The sequence below is a fragment of the Mirounga angustirostris genome, unplaced genomic scaffold (assembly GCF_029215605.1).
Source record: "Mirounga angustirostris isolate CCGP_5_RB_7025 unplaced genomic scaffold, mMirAng1.0.hap1 SCAF_10, whole genome shotgun sequence".
Lineage (NCBI taxonomy): Eukaryota > Metazoa > Chordata > Mammalia > Carnivora > Phocidae > Mirounga > Mirounga angustirostris.
Window position 1 is genome coordinate 87,155,262 of NW_026991718.1, and position 16,492 is coordinate 87,171,753.

General features: G+C 52.4%; 1 protein-coding gene across 4 annotated transcripts in view; it reads left to right on the plus strand.

Annotated features, from left to right (window-relative positions):
* Positions 1 to 16,492, plus strand: part of SH3RF3 (SH3 domain containing ring finger 3) — a 394,367-nt gene that overhangs the window by 274,089 nt on the left and 103,786 nt on the right. For all 4 annotated transcript variants that reach the window (XR_010405756.1, XM_064572701.1, XM_064572700.1 and 1 more), the window contains exon 5: positions 8,801 to 8,880. Coding sequence is in view for 3 of the 4 variants with exons in the window: in XM_064572701.1 (XP_064428771.1) it covers positions 8,801 to 8,880 (80 nt within the window). In the remaining variant the exon portion in view is untranslated. The remainder of the gene's footprint in view (positions 1 to 8,800; positions 8,881 to 16,492) is intronic.

A 16,492-nucleotide genomic window follows, 5' to 3' on the forward strand; every position in this document is an offset into this window, starting at 1 on the left:
AGCCGGATGGCTTACAAATCAACATCTCATAAGCAAACAGAAACCCCAGAGATTAGGAAAATGCCCTTTGAAATCCATGGACGGGGAAGCATTTGAAATTGAGCAGGGACAACATCAGAAGGGAACACCCCTCGAGTGACTTCCTGCATCTGAGAAGTCATTAGGAGAACTCTACTTGGAAGCCTCCAGGGCATCTTTAAGATGCCCCCCGCCCCTCCCCCACCCCGGGCCATCAGAGGGGCTGGCACGAGGCGCTGTGCGCAGATGCTCTTGCTGGCTGGGTCTTAGCTCTGCCACAGGACGCCCTCTGAGCGGATGAACCTAGCAGCCCCCAGCCCCAGCACTCCCCTACAGGGCCAAGAACTGCTGCTTACTGTTAGCATTTTCAGAAAGTTACACATTTAACTCCATGCCTCTTGAAGGAGCCAAAAAAAAACAGTAACAAGTGAACATGGGATGAATAAAAAAATCTCATCCTAAGGACCTTGTGTGAGGTGAGCTTTCTTTTGCAAATCTGAGAATTGCTGTGTCCATGACTTACCAGCTGTGCCTTCAAGGTGGGGACGGAGAACCATGGTCTGGCTGTTTTCATCAGCTGCCAGGCTTTTCATTATGGTCTCAGGTGCCAACCAGGTTTCTCTTGCTGCTATGACAAGACAGGAACCGTATCCACAGTTTCTGTCTATGCCTCAGGCCATCCACTGGTGGATGAGGAAGGGACATAGCAGGGTCCCCTTGGCACCTGGTGAGTGCCCAGGAGCTCTGGGTGGGCATGTGCTGGTCCAGGAATGCAGGCAAGCTGCTGATTCCCTCAGTCCATCCCATCAAGTTTGGTGAACTTTTGGTACAGCAGCAGCCCATGGCAGGTACAAAGAGGGGTTCATCATGGACCCCAGCCTCTAGGACCCACCCAGCCCACCAGGAGACCGGAACATAGACCCATGCCATGGAAAGTAGGAAGTACCACAGATGAGCTCAAGAGGAGGGAGGGCAACATTGCTTCTGGAAGGGAACGAGAGGAAAGGAGGCAAAAACGGGCACCAAGGATCACTGAGGTCGGCTTCCTTCAGGGTCTTCCATGTCCTCTCAAGGCTCTGGTGCGAAGGCACATGGTTTCTCGGCAGAAGGACCATGAGGATGTTCAGAAACTTCCCACCTCCCCCCTGATCTCCTAGCTACTTCACCCACTGCCCTGGCCAGCCCCAGCCACTTCCCAGAGCACACCTCGCCCCCAGGCATTGTCTAGACCCAGTGAGGGGTGGGAGACTCCTGCCGTCTCCCCTGACCAGCCCTACTTCCTGTCCCCTGAGTTTGCACAGCCGGGCCGGGATAGCCACCAACTCTCATAATAGCACCACAGCCTGTGAGCTTCACTAACACAGGTCTGCTTTTGCACCTCGGTGCCTGGCACAGAGCCTCTATGCAGGGGGCTCGCAGAGGCATGGATGGATGGAAAGGCACACTGAATTAGAGTTGAACAGAAGAGCTTCTCAAAGCCCATCCCTCCTGCAGCCTCTCACTGTATGGGAGGCACCTTTTGTTTGAAGGCAGAATAGACAGGTCATTAGGATATGACTAATGTATATTTTGTGCAAAGCCAGATAAAGATGCCTTGGGTCTTATGGACTCACACAGGGAAAGAAGAAAGGAGCTGCTCTGTCTACAGGGGCTGCTAGCACCTTCCTACAGCTAAAGACCATCAAGCAAGCTGATTTTCATTCCCTAAACTGGAGCCATGTTCTGGATACTATTCTCCCATATCCTGTCCACCTTTTTTGGCCTTTTCCCTTAAGAACGTTCCGGGGATGCCCTGTGAAGATTTTGGCACAGCTGTGGCTTTTTGATCCCAAATACTGGCGCAGTAAGATAAGAGCAGAAGCTGGAGGTTCATCCTACCCCACCTGGAGCAGGGGTTTGCGAACTTTTCAGTAAAGGGCCAGGTAATAAATATTTTAGACTTCGTGGGCAATATGGTCTCTGTCACAGCTACTGCCCTTGTGAGCCAAAGCAGCAAATGGATGGGTGTGGTTGGGTGCCATTAAAACTTCATTCACAAAAGCAGCAGGCAGCCAGATTTGAGCTGAGGGTGAGTCTGTTGACCCCTGAGCAGACCACAGAGACGAAGTGAGGGGCCAGTACACCCAGCCCTGGAGTCAGCAGCTTAGATGCTGGAGTCAGATGCTGGTGAGCAAATCTGAGCTCCTGCCGAGAGGAGAACGGGCAGGGGGCAGCATTTGAGGTGAATTGAGGCCTCCTTGAGGCCTCCATCCTAGGCAGCCAGGCAGCTTTCCCGAGTGCCCACAAGAGAGCAGTGGTTATATGGGTATAAAGCATAGTCCGCTCCCTCTCCTGGGACAGACCGTCTTGTTCAGGCTGCTTAGCCCTGACCCCAAGCTGCCAGGGTGAGCTCATCCAGCCCACACCCCCTGCCTGGCCCTGCTGGGCCTCCCCAGCCTGAGTCCCCTGGGCCAGGGCCGGAGAGGGGAAGTCACCTCTGGGCCCTCTGGCCCTGCAAGCTGTTTGCAGTTCTTTTTGGAGCCAAGCAGGAGAATCAGGCCATAAATGTTTCATTCTAAAGTTTTCTTTAGGAAGCATGTTCCTAAAAGTCTGATTTACACTCCGTGTTCCAGAGTGGTAGCGTGTGATGAATAAAACATGCTCATTTCACTGCTCCTTGGGGTGGTGACAGTGTTTTCTGGACTCATATTAAAAATTAAAACGTGGAGATGTTTTTCTCAGGGTCTTAGTCTGTGCCAGTGTGTCCAGGAAAGCGACTTGGAGCGCCCATACAACCTGCCAACTACAGACCCCTCTTCCTAGTCCTGACAGGAAAATAAATAGCTCACTTTCCAGTACTGCTCAGGGGCCCCATTAAAATGCAGCTCTAGGCCTCAGGTGTCTGGTAACAACTTGACAACTTAGAATTGGGGGTCCACGGCCGCAGCACAGCAGCCAGAAACTAGGCTGGGCTCCCAGCCAGCAGGGGCCGGAATACCACGGGAAGATGTTCAGGGCACCACGAGAAGCAATAGTCCAGGTTTTATTGACTCTCCGCTCCAGGGGTGTTTGAGCCACTCACCCGTGCTGTCCCGGGGGGTCTGTCTTTTATAGGTAGGAAAAGGAGGCCTGGAAGGGGCAAGCTTGCCTCATCTGTGGGATTACATAGCCTGCCTGCCCCCCCGGCCTCCCAGCAGCAAGTGTCCTCGGAGGGCAGTGGGTGTGCGTGGCTCCAGGGAACAGCATCACGGGGCTCCTTGGCATGGTGTCCTGATGCTTGCTCACACTGTGGTCAGTTCCATCTGATGGGGGCATCATCTCGGACCTGTGACCCAGCCAGCTGACCCCGCACATACTTGGCTCCTGTCCACAGCTGAACATTAGGCCCAAAGGGCTTACTGGAGTTACTCATTCTGTAGGTTCAGGGGCTCCAAGGATCCTGTCGGTGTTGGCTGGCTCCCCCAGATCAGGGTGCACTCACCTGCCTGGGCCGAACCCCAGCTTGTGTCCGTTCTAGAGTCACCCAAGAGGAATATGACGTGAACCTGTTTCATCAGAGCCACACACCTTCCTTGTGACAGACCAGTGGCGCCGCTCCCTGGTGCACAGGACTGGGCTGGACTTTGAAGTCAGGGCAGAGATGTCCACCTGCTGACCCCCAAGACAGGGAGAACGTCTTTTCGAGGGGTGCACTCCCAATTATTTTTATCTGAAAGCGGCTGTAGCTGATTCTCCTTCCTTATTTTTACCCCTGCCTGATTTCTCTCACTCCTGCCAAGGCTTCACTAATCCCTTAAGGCCCAGAATCATTTAAAATTAAGCCATTAAAAATCAAAGCAGTATCAGCAATGTGGCTCTTGGCTAGGAGGAAACAAGCCTCAGTCCCAAGGCCCAGAAAGCCCCATCCAGCGTGGTCAGAGCTGGAGGGCAAGAGGCACAAGACACCCTTGTGTTGCATTAAATTGGTCTCAAAGTAAACTTCGCTTGTCCCATGTGTTCTAGGAGCAATTTCTTAAGGGTGTAGCATGCCTCCCAGGCCCTGGCAGCATGCTGATGATAGGGAAACCAGTGGGATGCACTGTGCTCATGAATTTTTAATCAAAATCACTTAAAGGAGAGCCCCTTCTTGCTCTGATACCTGCCAGCAGGTAGCAGCAGCCCAGCTGCCTCTTGGGGCTCCTCAAGAGGCCCCAAGATCTCATCTGTTACATTCTGCTCTGCTGGGTGTGTGGTCCTCAGTTGTCCACAGCTCAGCAGTCAGCGGGGTTCACCCATCTACCCCTTGGCCCCAGCAACATTTCTTATCAGCTCCTACTGATAGTAACAAAAATGAAGATCTGATTCAGAGTAGGATGGATGGAAACCCCATCTTGATCAGAAAGTCACACTTTTTGGGTTTTATGTCCGTAAGGACAGAGCCCGGCCTGGCGTAGCCACCACTCAGCAGACGCCATGAAAGGCCTGTTGCCTTGGGCTCTGCATTGCATTGCACAGAGGAGCAAGACAGGAACACACACTCTGTTGAGCATTAGTCCTCGATACTCTCCATCTTGACCTTTGAGAAAAACGTTTTCACAAGTGTGATCTCTCTCTGCTGCTCCTCTGCAACTCCAAGTAATGGTTTGCTATGCAGTCTCACATATTTGCTTTCTAGCATTAGACACACCAAGTTCCAACGGGAGGCCAGGTTTCCAGCAAAGCTGTCAGAAGGCCCCTCCCCTCTGGCTTTATTTAGGTGCAGTCCTGTGTCTCAGGTGGCTCCATGTGCCCAGGCAACCCCCTAGTCCTCCCTGAGCCTCCTGACACTTTGCCACATGGAGCGTCCTATGTTTGGTCCCCGGGAGTTGGCAGATGCCAGCGAAGATGGGGTCTGGAGCCCTAATGCCACAAGCTCGGGCCCAGCCCACCGTCTCAGCCAGCCTCCCGCCCCCCACCCCTGCCTGGCAGATGGAAATCAATCTTCTCTGTCTCCCCTGGCCACATACATTGTTGCCTCCTGCTGGATTGAGGCTCGACCTGCTCAAGGACACTGGGGAGTAGAGTCCCCCAGGCAGGCCACCTTATAGGTATAGAAGACTCCGAGCAGGCCCCACACTGGGTCAGTGGTTTGGACTGGTTGGCTGTTTCAGGAGAGTTTATTTGGACAGGAGGAATCCTGATGAAAGCAGGGTCATGGCTTTGGCCTCCGTCTAAGCCAGTTACATGTGTCCCTGTGGCTCCTGGTGCCCAGCTGATTGCCCTCTGCCCACGTACTGCTGCCAACAGTCGCCTGGTGGCCGATCTGAAGGGTCATCCCCAGGGTCCTCTCTTGTCCGCTCCTGGCATCGCCACAAAGATGGCATGGGTACAGTCCAGGGAAGCATGGAATCACCATCAACCAGTGTGATCTTAAAACAGACCTCAAATAATTGAGCCGTTATTCTTTCTATATTACTTTGAAAATGTATCAGAAAACCATAGTCACTTGATATTAAAATGATGAAAAACCTTTAAAAAGCAGGGAGGCGCCTGGGTGGCTCAGTTGGTTAAGCGTCCGCCTCTTGGTTTCGGCTGCAGAGAATGTGAGTCCTACCAGACCCATGTCATTTGTGTGTCCTGGGAAGCGGGGTCAGGGAGCATGAACCACCTTGGTCATCCAACAGCGACAACCACCCGCTCTACAAGCATGCTGGGCATGCCCGCATCCCCGTATTGAAGGGATCCTCCTGCCCTTCAGCTTCCTTGGCCTTGGTCAGCAGCAGTCAGTGTGGCTGAGGACGCGGCTTCCCCTTGGAAACACTTGCTTCCCTGGGCCTGTGGCTCGGGCTGGTTGCTCTGCCACGTCATGGTGCCCCTGTAAGACATGGGTCTGGTCTCACCTCCGCCTTTCTCCCACCACTTTCCAGGGCCTCTCTCTGCCCTCAAGGTAAAGACCAGAACCCGCATGGTGGCCCAGGGAGCCATGAACTGCCTGGCTCTGCAGCCCTTGGGTGCTTGCCCCTTGTCCCTCCTCCAGCCTTTCCTCTCTTCCCAGTTTTTCAAGCACGCCGAGCTTGCTTCTCCCAGCTTTTGCCGGGCAGGCCTCTACACCTCCCTCACCCGGCCGACCCTCGGCCCCGCACCTAACAGGCCGGCCTGTGGCTCACAGAGGCCCTCTCCGGCCCCGGCCCCATGACGTCCCTGTGGTATGTTCTTATGGCCCTGCCTCTATTGTGACAGGTGCAAAGCTTGTCCCCTGCGGTGTGAGCCCCACACTGGGGTCAGAGGCTGTGTTTGTGCCCTGAGCCGGTCCTGACAGTCAGGCTGTCAGCAGAGGTCAGTGAGCACCAAGAACAGGCCCCTTCCAGGCACAACAGGCCTACAACTTGGTTGCCCATCACACACCGTCTTCCCTGCATGGAGGGGCGAGGGGGTGCATTTCCCATTAACTCACCAGTTGTGATGTCGCTCACTAACATCTGCTGACCTCCTCTGGTGTCTGCTCACCACCATCTGCCTACCCACCCTGCCCCACGCCTGTTCTAGGGAGTGAACGAAGGGCCCTAACCTTTCTCCCATGGCCATTCAAGGAGAGCTGTGGGTCCTCCATATCCCGGGGGTCCCGGAGCCAGGTGGCCACACCCGTGGAGGGCCCTCTGGTCCCTGCCTGAAGGTCTGTGGTGCTGTGGTGAACTCCACTGGCAACTATCCTGAAGGGAAACAATCCTGAGCCTTTGGTGGTCTCCGTCTCCCTCTGGCAGAGGGCTGGCGTGATGAGCAAGCAAGAAGTCTCTCTCTGTTCAGCCTAGCTCCCAAGCAGCACTCTGGAAACATGACACCTGTGCATCAGCCACAGGGACACAATCCATGAAGGGGCTGCCTTTGAAAATCAAAGTTCTCTCTCCCAGGAATAGGAGCTCCTGTCAGACTTGGAGTTGCCTGGGAGACACAAGGGATGTTACGCTCCTGCTTGCACATTCTCATTCTACCAGGCATCCCATTGTCCAAAGAACAAGAAGTAGACTTTCTGACTTCTCAGAGGTGTGGATGTGCTGTGGTCTCTGGCACCTTTCCTGGTCTGGTGGAGGAGGGAAGCTGACTGCCTAGCAAGGGCTGCTGGTAGCACATAGAGCTCATCAGCTGAGCATGGTCAGAACTGGTCAGTGAGTTGATGAGAAATGGCCCCCTCAACCCTCCACACAAGCAAGAAAGGGACGTGATGGTCGCTTGCGTTGTAGGGTGGTTCTGCCTGCCTGGGGCACGTGCCAGGTGCATCTCTCATTCCATCTTTGTGATTTCTGCTTCTAGTGACCTTCACCCTCCTGAGGACCACCTGTGGTGCCATGTGCATCTTTGCTAGTCAGAGCCATGGGAAGCCCCCCAGCAGCCCACTCCCCCACCTGCCTCTGCCAAGGCACCAGCAGCTCCTGAGGCTTCTGCTCAAGCCTGCCTGGCTCCCTGCTCATCTGGATCCAGTTCCTTCCAGAATCCCTGTCCCGTCCCTTGTTGGGGAGCCTAAAACAGACCCTCGAGGAAGGAAGGAGACCCCTGGCTCCCTTGGCTTTGAGGGGTATGGATCCCACCCTCCTCCAGACACCCCTAGACATCCCCATCTCTGAGGCTGCTGTAACTGTACCACAAACGCGGGGGGGGGGGTTGTTCAAAGCACCAGGAAGTTATTCTCTATCAGTTCTTAGGTCAGAAGTCCGAAATCAAGGTGTTGGCAGGGTTGGTTGCTTCTGGAGACCAAAGGAGAATCTCTCCCAGCTTCTGGCTGCCTGGATCCCTTGCATCACACCTGTCTCAGCCTCTGTCTTCGCATGGCCTTTCTTCCCCTCTGGGTGTCTCTGTTCTCCTCTTCTGTCTCTTAGAAGGACACTTGTCACCAGAATTAGGACCCACTGTAATCAAGGGTGATCTCATCTCAGGATATCTACTTTATCTGCAAAAACTCTTATTCCAAACAAGGTCACCTTCACAGATATCAGGGACTATGGCTTAGGCATCTCTTTGCGGGGGGGGGGGGGGGAGGGCATAGTTCAACTCACTGTGGCATAAAATACCTCTGCCCAAGAAGAAGGGTGCTGCCCTGGGGAGGGCTGGGGCAGGACAGGCAAGGCAGGTGGTGAGGGGCTGGGGACAGTGTCGTCCCTTACGGCTGGGTCTACAGGATTCCCTGTGCAAAAATCACCTCAGTGAGATCATCGTGGGGCCCAGATCCCTCTGCTTGGCCCTTGGCCACTTCCCTTGGCCAGTTTAACATGCACCACAGGCTTAGTGGGAAGCACCTCCAAGTAGACCACTCCTCCAGCAGTCTCCCTGCATAATGCTTGCTCTCCAGCACCTGCCCCTCAGTCACTGCTACAGGACCAGTTTTCCTTAGGGGTTAATCTTCAGCTCCTGGAAATGCAGCCCTTACATAAGCTTGTGCTTTGTCACATGAAAGGTTTTGTCTGGGTCTTCTTTGACAAATGCAAGAATAATTAATTCAAGTTCTAAGAATAAAAACAGGTCTCCCCACACTGCCTTCTTCTATGTTAAACACAGTGTGATGCTGACCAACCCAGACCTAGGCCCAAAGAGTGACTATCTGAGCCGTTCCTGGGGGGCACTTGGAAGCTGCTTCAGGACAGGTGTCCGTGGCCACCAAGCTTCTCCAACGGGCTGAAAAAAAAATGTTATTAACAAACAACCCAGGCAGGTAAGACCTGAGGGTTTTGAAGGCTGGAAGATGAGGCCGGTGAGAAAACAGGTGCCTCTGGACTCCAGCCTGACGTTGCCTTTCTCTTCTCTGGGGCAGGGGCCTCCTGTCGACTCACTCCTGTCTCCTCTTGTCTGTTTGCAGGACTCCTCTTCCTCGGCCGGACCCGCCCCAGCAACTGAACAGCAAAGCACAGCTCCCAAAGTCCAGCTGCCCCTCAACGTGTGAGCTGCCATTTATGTTTCTGGGGTCCTGTGCCTTCGGCACCTCCCTCCCACCTCTGCTAGCATATACACTTATGGTTCCTGTAGGATTTCCTGATTTGTTACCAACGAGTCAGTTTAGTTATGTGCATCCACTAATACTGCTGACAAGAGAGTGTGGAAAACAAAAGTCTAGCAGCTTCTTTCAATGTCACTGTCCCCAGGACATTTGTAAGAAGGGGAAATATTCCAAATATTTGGTGGCACAGGTGCTGGCCAGTCAGGAGCAGACCAGCCATAGCCCAGAGAAGATCCTGGAGGCCCGTGAGGAGGTGGGGAGGCACGGGGGCCAGAGCGGCAGGCGGTCTCGCCAGCCTGGGACAGTAGCTAGTTACCAAGTGCTCAGAAGTAGCTCCCTGTTTCAGAGCCACGACTGGCCTACAGTTATGGAAGCTTATATCATAGCAGCTGCGTATCATCCCCAAATATAACCAGATGAATCATTGCCAGGAAGCGAGATGCTTATCTTGTTTAGAAAATTTGCTCTTGTTAAATTACAGCTCTTAAGAGCTACGTGCAGTTTAAAAATTCTCCATTTAAATGGTGTTCTGAAAAATTAGACTGCCTTCTTACTCTTTTATTTGGCAATGAGCTCAGTTACTTGAATGAATGTTTTGAGGTGGAGAATATGAATTTGGCAAACAATATGGCAAAGTAGAACGTTCCACAGCTTTAGTGCAGGTGAAAAGGACACTTAGAACCTGCACTGTTGCAGAACAGAAATTCCAAGCGAAAAACAAAAGCAAATGGGAAAAAAAAAAATTCCTTTTGAAAAAGCAAGTTGCCAAGCTTTAGAAGGTTTCCTAGAAGCTTAAATATACCAGCAAATTTTCACCTACCTTTTTACACCCAGCTGAAATGTTTGTCTTTATTTGGTGGCAGGAAATCCCTGAGCATCTTTCTTTATCTGCCCACTGCTGTGATTGCATTATTTCTACAACCAACTAAACAAGAGGAAATTAAGACTTGCCTATTTTTTACCTAGCTTCCTGAAGGGAATATAGATTAGTAAGCTACCTTTAGGTGTCTTTAGGCTGCCACTCAAGTTTTCACCAACACTGGACAGAAGATGCTCTCTTCTGACCTAGTGTCCTGATAAGCTCCAAAGGCTTCCACTCAAACCTGGGGGCCAAGGAGCAACACAGGGAAGGATGGGTAGTGATAGCCTTGCTCTTCTTGAAGAACTGGATGCAGGACCCTATCCCTGAGGAAGTAGACCAGCATCCACAGGAGACCATTAGGCACTATTTTGGTTGCCCAAATGAGAGGCAGGACAGAGTGAACTCTTCAAAGACAAGGCCCAGGTGTTTCATTTTGGGGTCCCCCCAAATGAATGCCTGGCACACAGGCTCTCAGTAACTTTTTCCTTGTTCTGATGGTAAAAGCCTTCCCCATCCTGGGTGCAAAGGGCTTCTGGTATCAGCCCAAAGCCTCCAGCTCTTACACATCAGGTCAGCCACCAAGAGGACTACTCTGTCTTTGAGACCCGAAGGTTATTAATACAGTCCAAGAGTATTATGAATACATACTGGAGGCCTCAACCATGCCCAGAACTTCCATGTTGTGGAGGCTCTTTAATTCGGTATAGAGTATGGAATGACCTCTTTCTCCTGCCCCTGCTCTGCCCTGGGACGTGAGGAGGCCACTGTAGTTCCCAGACCTCTGCCCCCTCCTTATCTGCCTCTCCCCAGAGCACGGAACCCCCATTTGGGTGGAGATTTTCATTTGAGTAACAGAAGGGAGACTTATGTGTCAGATAATGTCGTTGAAAAGATAAGTATTTTGGCAGGCATGTGACTACTGGTGACAGTGGCCATCTGAGCAGCAGATGAGTCGTGGCCAGCGTAACCGGGACTGGCTGTTGAGAGTTAAACGTGTGCTCTCTGTGGCTGTTTCTGCCGTGTAACAAGCCCCAGGGCGGGGGACACCATGTACAGCATTCCACATGATCCATTTTGAGAGCATGACCTTTGAAATCACATTTTTAATTTTGTTCCCAGGGAGGAGAAGATGAGGCTGACTTCATCAGCCCATCAAGCAGGGGACTAGCCTGACCACTTGCCCATCCTCTTTAGCTCCAACAAGTTAGCTATCCCACGTGTGCCGGTGACAAGTGTCTGTGGGGGGAGTATGGTTGCTCTTTATCTGACTGTCCTACCCAAAACCATACAAAAGTCACTTTCAGAAGTTTGAGCTTGAACATAAGAAGTGCTGCCTTCCCAGAAAGAGCTGCAGCAACAAGAGTGCTGCTGTGAGCCAGGAGTCTGCAAATAGGAGTGACCCCAGGGCCTCGGGGAGCGCCCCACAGTGCTGGGCTGAGGTCAGTCAGTGCTGCGGTCCCGCCCACAGGCCCTCATTCAGTCATCCTCATAGTCCGCGGGTTTCACCACCATGGCTCAGGTCCTGTGCCTGGGTGGCAAGCCCACATGATTAAAAGGCCAGACCCCTCAGGTCCGCCTTCAGTAGCAGGATGTTCTTACGTCCTTCTCCAAGCGTATAAAGGTGTCTGCTGGCAGGGGCTTCCTAGGGACCTGGTAGCCCTGAAACACAGAAAGGGGGTCTCAGTTTGCCCACCCAGTGCATGGAGGTGGCTGCTGGTCTTCAGATCTGCAGAGTCCATGCCCTCCCTGCTAACTTCTGCAGTGTTGGGAAGCCACCCCAAGTCCACCCCTGGCTATTGGGCTCACTGCCCTTCATCTTCGTGACCCGCCATGCCTCCCAGGGACAGAAACGGGTCAGGGAAGGCCCATCTGGAAGGGCTACAGCATTCCAGTACACTTCTGAGTAGTCCACCGCTCAGGCTGGGGGCTGAATTCTCACCTCCTCTCCTCCGCAGGCATCTCAGAGCCAGATGGGATGAGGACCAAAGGGGCGGGCAGAGCAGAGGGCCAGGCGAGGGAGAGGGCTGAACCAGCTCCAGAGTCTCACCCCGGTCTGGCCCAGCCTCTTGGACGTGCTGCTGAGGACTCTCTCATGCTGGAGGAGGAGCAGAAACAGTGTTGGGGGGGCCAACACAAGCCAGACTGCTGCTCCCCGTTTGTCCCAGTGCCTGCAGGTCTGCGTACCTGTGAGCCAAGGGCGGGCAGAGCTGTGGGTTCACTCAGGGACCTGAGCGCAGCTTGCCATCTGGGAAGGAAACTTCCACAGACAGATGGGTACAGTTTATCCCTGGGGGAAACCAAGAGCCTCCTGAAGTGTGACTACTTGCATGCCACCTGCGAGGTCTGGGAGTCTCTTTGTGGGAGCCAAGAAAGCCCGGGAGGGTGGGGCACAGGGAGTGGGGCTGCCTGCAGACTGGAAGTCCTGGGTGAAGGGCTGGCCACTCCATGGCTTCATGACATTTCCCCAGACACTCCCTGTTCTCCCCCTCTGAGCACGTGCACCCATAGTCAGCCTCATCTGCAACCCTGCATTGGCTCACACCTCCCCAGCTCAGCTGCCACCTCCTACAGGGGGACTTACGTGGCTTTCTGAGCATGGATGGTGCCCCTGCTGACTCCATAGCATCCTAAGCAGACCCTGACATGCACCTATGCTGTCTCCCCTTCCCCAGAGTGGATGCTCCTGGGGCAGGCTCCTCCACCACCTGGCCGCACCTGGCCATCATTCTGTAGACATCCATCAAATGGTATGAGTGGGCATGTGTCTTGCTAACTTGAGCTGGTGTGACCCTGGTAACCAGAAAAGCAGGAGCAGATCACTTCACTGGAATAATTGAAAAGAATCTTTTACTTATTCTAGAAGAAACATGAGCAAGCCATCATATAGAGGAGAAAAGGTGTGAAATTAATGAAGGCACTAAAATACTTCAATTCATTCCTTGATTAGAGCTGAAGAAAACTGTAGATAATTAACACAAGTGAACAGCTTGCTATAGAAATGAGCAAGGAATACGGGTGAGTGATGGTGTCCTTGGAGATATCCAGTAGGCTGCTGGTAAAAGCAGACAGTGCATGATGCCAGGCTGACTGGCCACAGCTGACGGTTGCTTCCATGTGTGCGCCGTCAGTCCAGGGCTGACCTACCCCCCTGGGCTCACACTCGCAGGACTGCTTCAGACTGGAGGAGGGAGCACCTTATAACCTGAAAGCCCCATATAGCCTACAGGATGGTGGGGAAGAAGGCTTTCTGAGACATATTCTCCTACTATTGCCTTAAGTAAGGTATTTTTAGTACCAACCTTGTGTGTGAAGTGACTTCTGGGCCTGCAGGAGCAGTCCCCGCCTGACCCACACATGTTTCTGAGATGATCCTGAGCCATCTGTGGAAGTCTGTGTTGAGCTGAAGAGGGCTTTTGAAGGAATGAAAAGTGAGCTTGGGCCCTGGGAACCGTGAGGATGAGGACCATACGGGTGCAACCTCTTTCGTGCCAGGCCCACAGGGCCCCTGCAGGCTCCGTGAGGACTGCCTGCAGCTCTGAGCACCGACGGGGCTGCCCAGCTCGCTCAGAGACCCTCAGCAAGGCTGTTCTGGCTGCGCGCAGCGGAGGGGACTCGGGTGGAGAGGGAGCCATGAGGTGGCACTGCTGTGGTTGTCCCGCGCGTCTGTCTGACAATGGGCGGGGCCATCCGCCATTCATGAGGGGTCGTCCCTAAAGAAAGCAGATGCAGATGCCGAATGACAAATCCCCCCACCCCGGGCCAGCGCCCCTCCCCAGCACGAGCCTCGGGCCGGATCTGCAGGTGCCACGTGCAGAAAAATGGCCCACAGAGCCATCTGTTTCTGCTTTTTTCTGAGGCACCCAAAGGAAAAATAAGTGGGAGGGGCAGAGATTTTTCAAGGTGAAGTCAGATTTATTTACATTCCAGTTCCCCCAGCAACGCACACCTAGAGGCCAGACTTGAAATATTGAGACCAGGGGCGTCTGGGTGGCTCAGTCGGTTGGGCGGTTGCCTTCAGCTCAGGTCATGATCCCAGGGGTGTGGGATCGAGCCCCACATCAGGCTCCCTGCTCTGCGGAAGTCTGCTTCTCCCTCTGCCTGCCACTCCCCCTGCTTGTGTTCCCTCTCTCTCTGACAAATAAATAGATGGATTCTTAAAAAATAAAATAAAAATAAAAACAAGAAAGCCAGTCATGGCATGAGGTAGGCATGTGGCTTTGGCTTGGCCAAAAAAAAAAAAAAGAAAGAAATATTGAGACCAGGGAGAGATTACTCGTCAACAGAACAAATTAGAAATAGAGATGAAGAGAACACGCGCATCAGTGCCCCGGTGCAGACCGGGGCAGCACCTCCCGATGCGGTGGCCACAGGGCTCCCTGGCCCCAGAATGCAGCCTGGCCCTGCCACCTCAGCAGGGCCTGCCAGCCTCTGGCGGTGCCCCGCCCTGTCCCTGTGGCCACAGAGCCCCACCTGCTTCCAAGTCGCCGCAGAAACACACACCCTCAACATTTCTGAGCCTTCCTTTCCTCAGCTGTGAGATGAGGGGTCAGCCCAGCCTCAGAGCTCATGTGGGGCTTAGGCAAGACCCTGAGAGAGGTTGGCGCCTGGCAAACACCACTCCCCTGCCCTTCTGCCCTTGTCCGGCTGTAGCTGGTGGCCCAGGCACCCGTGCTGGGAGTGGAGCTCTGCACGACTGTTCTTAGGGTGCCCAGACGTCAGCAACTTATACAAAAGCTACAGTTACAGTTTTTGAGGTGCAGTTGAGAGTTTAGAGACATGTTTTGAGGAAGAGGGGCGTGTCATCCCTTGGAGGTGGTGGCCTCCCTGGAAATGACACCTTCTGTCAGCACCCCAGAGGCGTCTGTCCACTGAGCGTTGAATGAGTGGAATACCAGAAACTGGGAAGAAAATACCGGCTTCCTGTTGCTGAGAACCCAGACCTCCCACGTGAGGAGGCACGATGTAGTGCAAGATCCCAGTCTGCCTCTTCGCAAACTGACCGCAGGGACACCAACTCTCAGCAGGTCCTGTGCCAGACATGCAACCGCAGTCTGTGGGGAGGGCGCCGGTGCCCCACTTGGGGCTCTGCGGGCCCGCACACTTAGCCGAGTCGGACAGACCGCGCAGCCGTGTTTAGCCACGTTCGCCTCCAGGTTGCTTTTTTTCCTGCTTTGGTCATCAGGAATCATGTCTGTGTTCATCTAAAATAAAAATGGAAGTTTGAAGACTTTTCTGACAGAAAAGTCTTAAGCAGGATGGCTTGAGGCCCATGATGTAAAAAAAAAATTTTTTTTTTCATTTTTGTTTTGATGGGGAGGATGGAAACTCCCCTTTTGTGCTGAGAAGTGAATGCAAAGTCTTTGTTCTGTTAAATGGCATGGGGATCCTCAAATGTTGAGGGAAGGATAATCGGCTCCTTCCCAAAAGACAATTAACTTTCTTTTTTTAATATATTCTTTATTTTATTTTATTATGTTAATCACCATACATTACATGATTAGTTTTTGATGTAGTATTCCATGATTCATTGTTTGTGTATAATACCCAGTGCTCCATGCAGTACGTGCCCTCTTTAATACCCATCACCAGGCTAACCCGTCCCCCCACCCCCCTCCCCTCTAGAACCCTCAGTTTGTTTCTCAGAGTCCATAGTCTCTCATGGTTCGTCTACCCCTCCGATTTCCCCTCCTTCATTCTTCCCTTCCTGCTACCTTCTTTTTTTTTTTAACAGATAATGTATTATTTGTTTCAGAGGTACAGGTCTGTGATTCAACAGTCTTACAAAATTCACAGCACTCACCATAGCACATACGCTCCCCAGTGTCTATCACCCAGTCACCCCATCCCTCCCACCTCCCACCACTCCAGCAACCCTCCCTTGGTTTCCTGAGATTAAGAATTCCTCATATCAGTGAGGTCATATGATACATGACTTTCTCTGGTTGCTTATTTTACTCAGCATAATACCCTCCAGTTCCATCCACATCATTGCAAATGGCAAGATCTCATTCCTTTTGATGGCTGCATAATACTCCATTGTGTGTGTGTGTGTATATATATATATATATATATATATATACACACACCACCTCTTCTTTATCCATCCATCTGTCGATGGACATCTTGGCTCTTTCCACAGTTTGGCTATTGTGGACATTGCTGCTATAAACATCAGGGTGCACTTACCCCTTCGGATCCCTACATTTGTATATTTGGGGTAAATACCCAGTAGTGCAATAGCTGGGTCATAGGGTAGCTCTATTTTCAACTTTTTAAGGAACCTCCATACTGTTTTTCAGAGTGGCTGCCCCAACTTACATTCCCACCAACAGTGTAGGAGGGTTCCCCCTTCTCTGCATCCCCGCCAACATCTGTCGTTTCCTGACTTGTTAATTTTAGCCATTCTGACTGGTGTGAGGTGGTATCTCATTGAGGTTTTGATTTGGATTTCCCTGATGTTGAGAGATGTTGAACACTTTTTCATGTGTCTGTTGGCCATTTGGATGTCTTCTTTGGAAAAATGTCTGTTCATGTCTTCTGCCCATTTCTTGACTGGATTATTTGTTTTTTTGGGTGTTGAGTTTGATAAGTTCTTTCTAGATCTTGGATACTAGTCCTTTATCTGATAGGTCATTTGCAAATATCTTCTTCCATTCTCTCAATTGTCTTGGTTTTGTCGACTATTTCCTTTG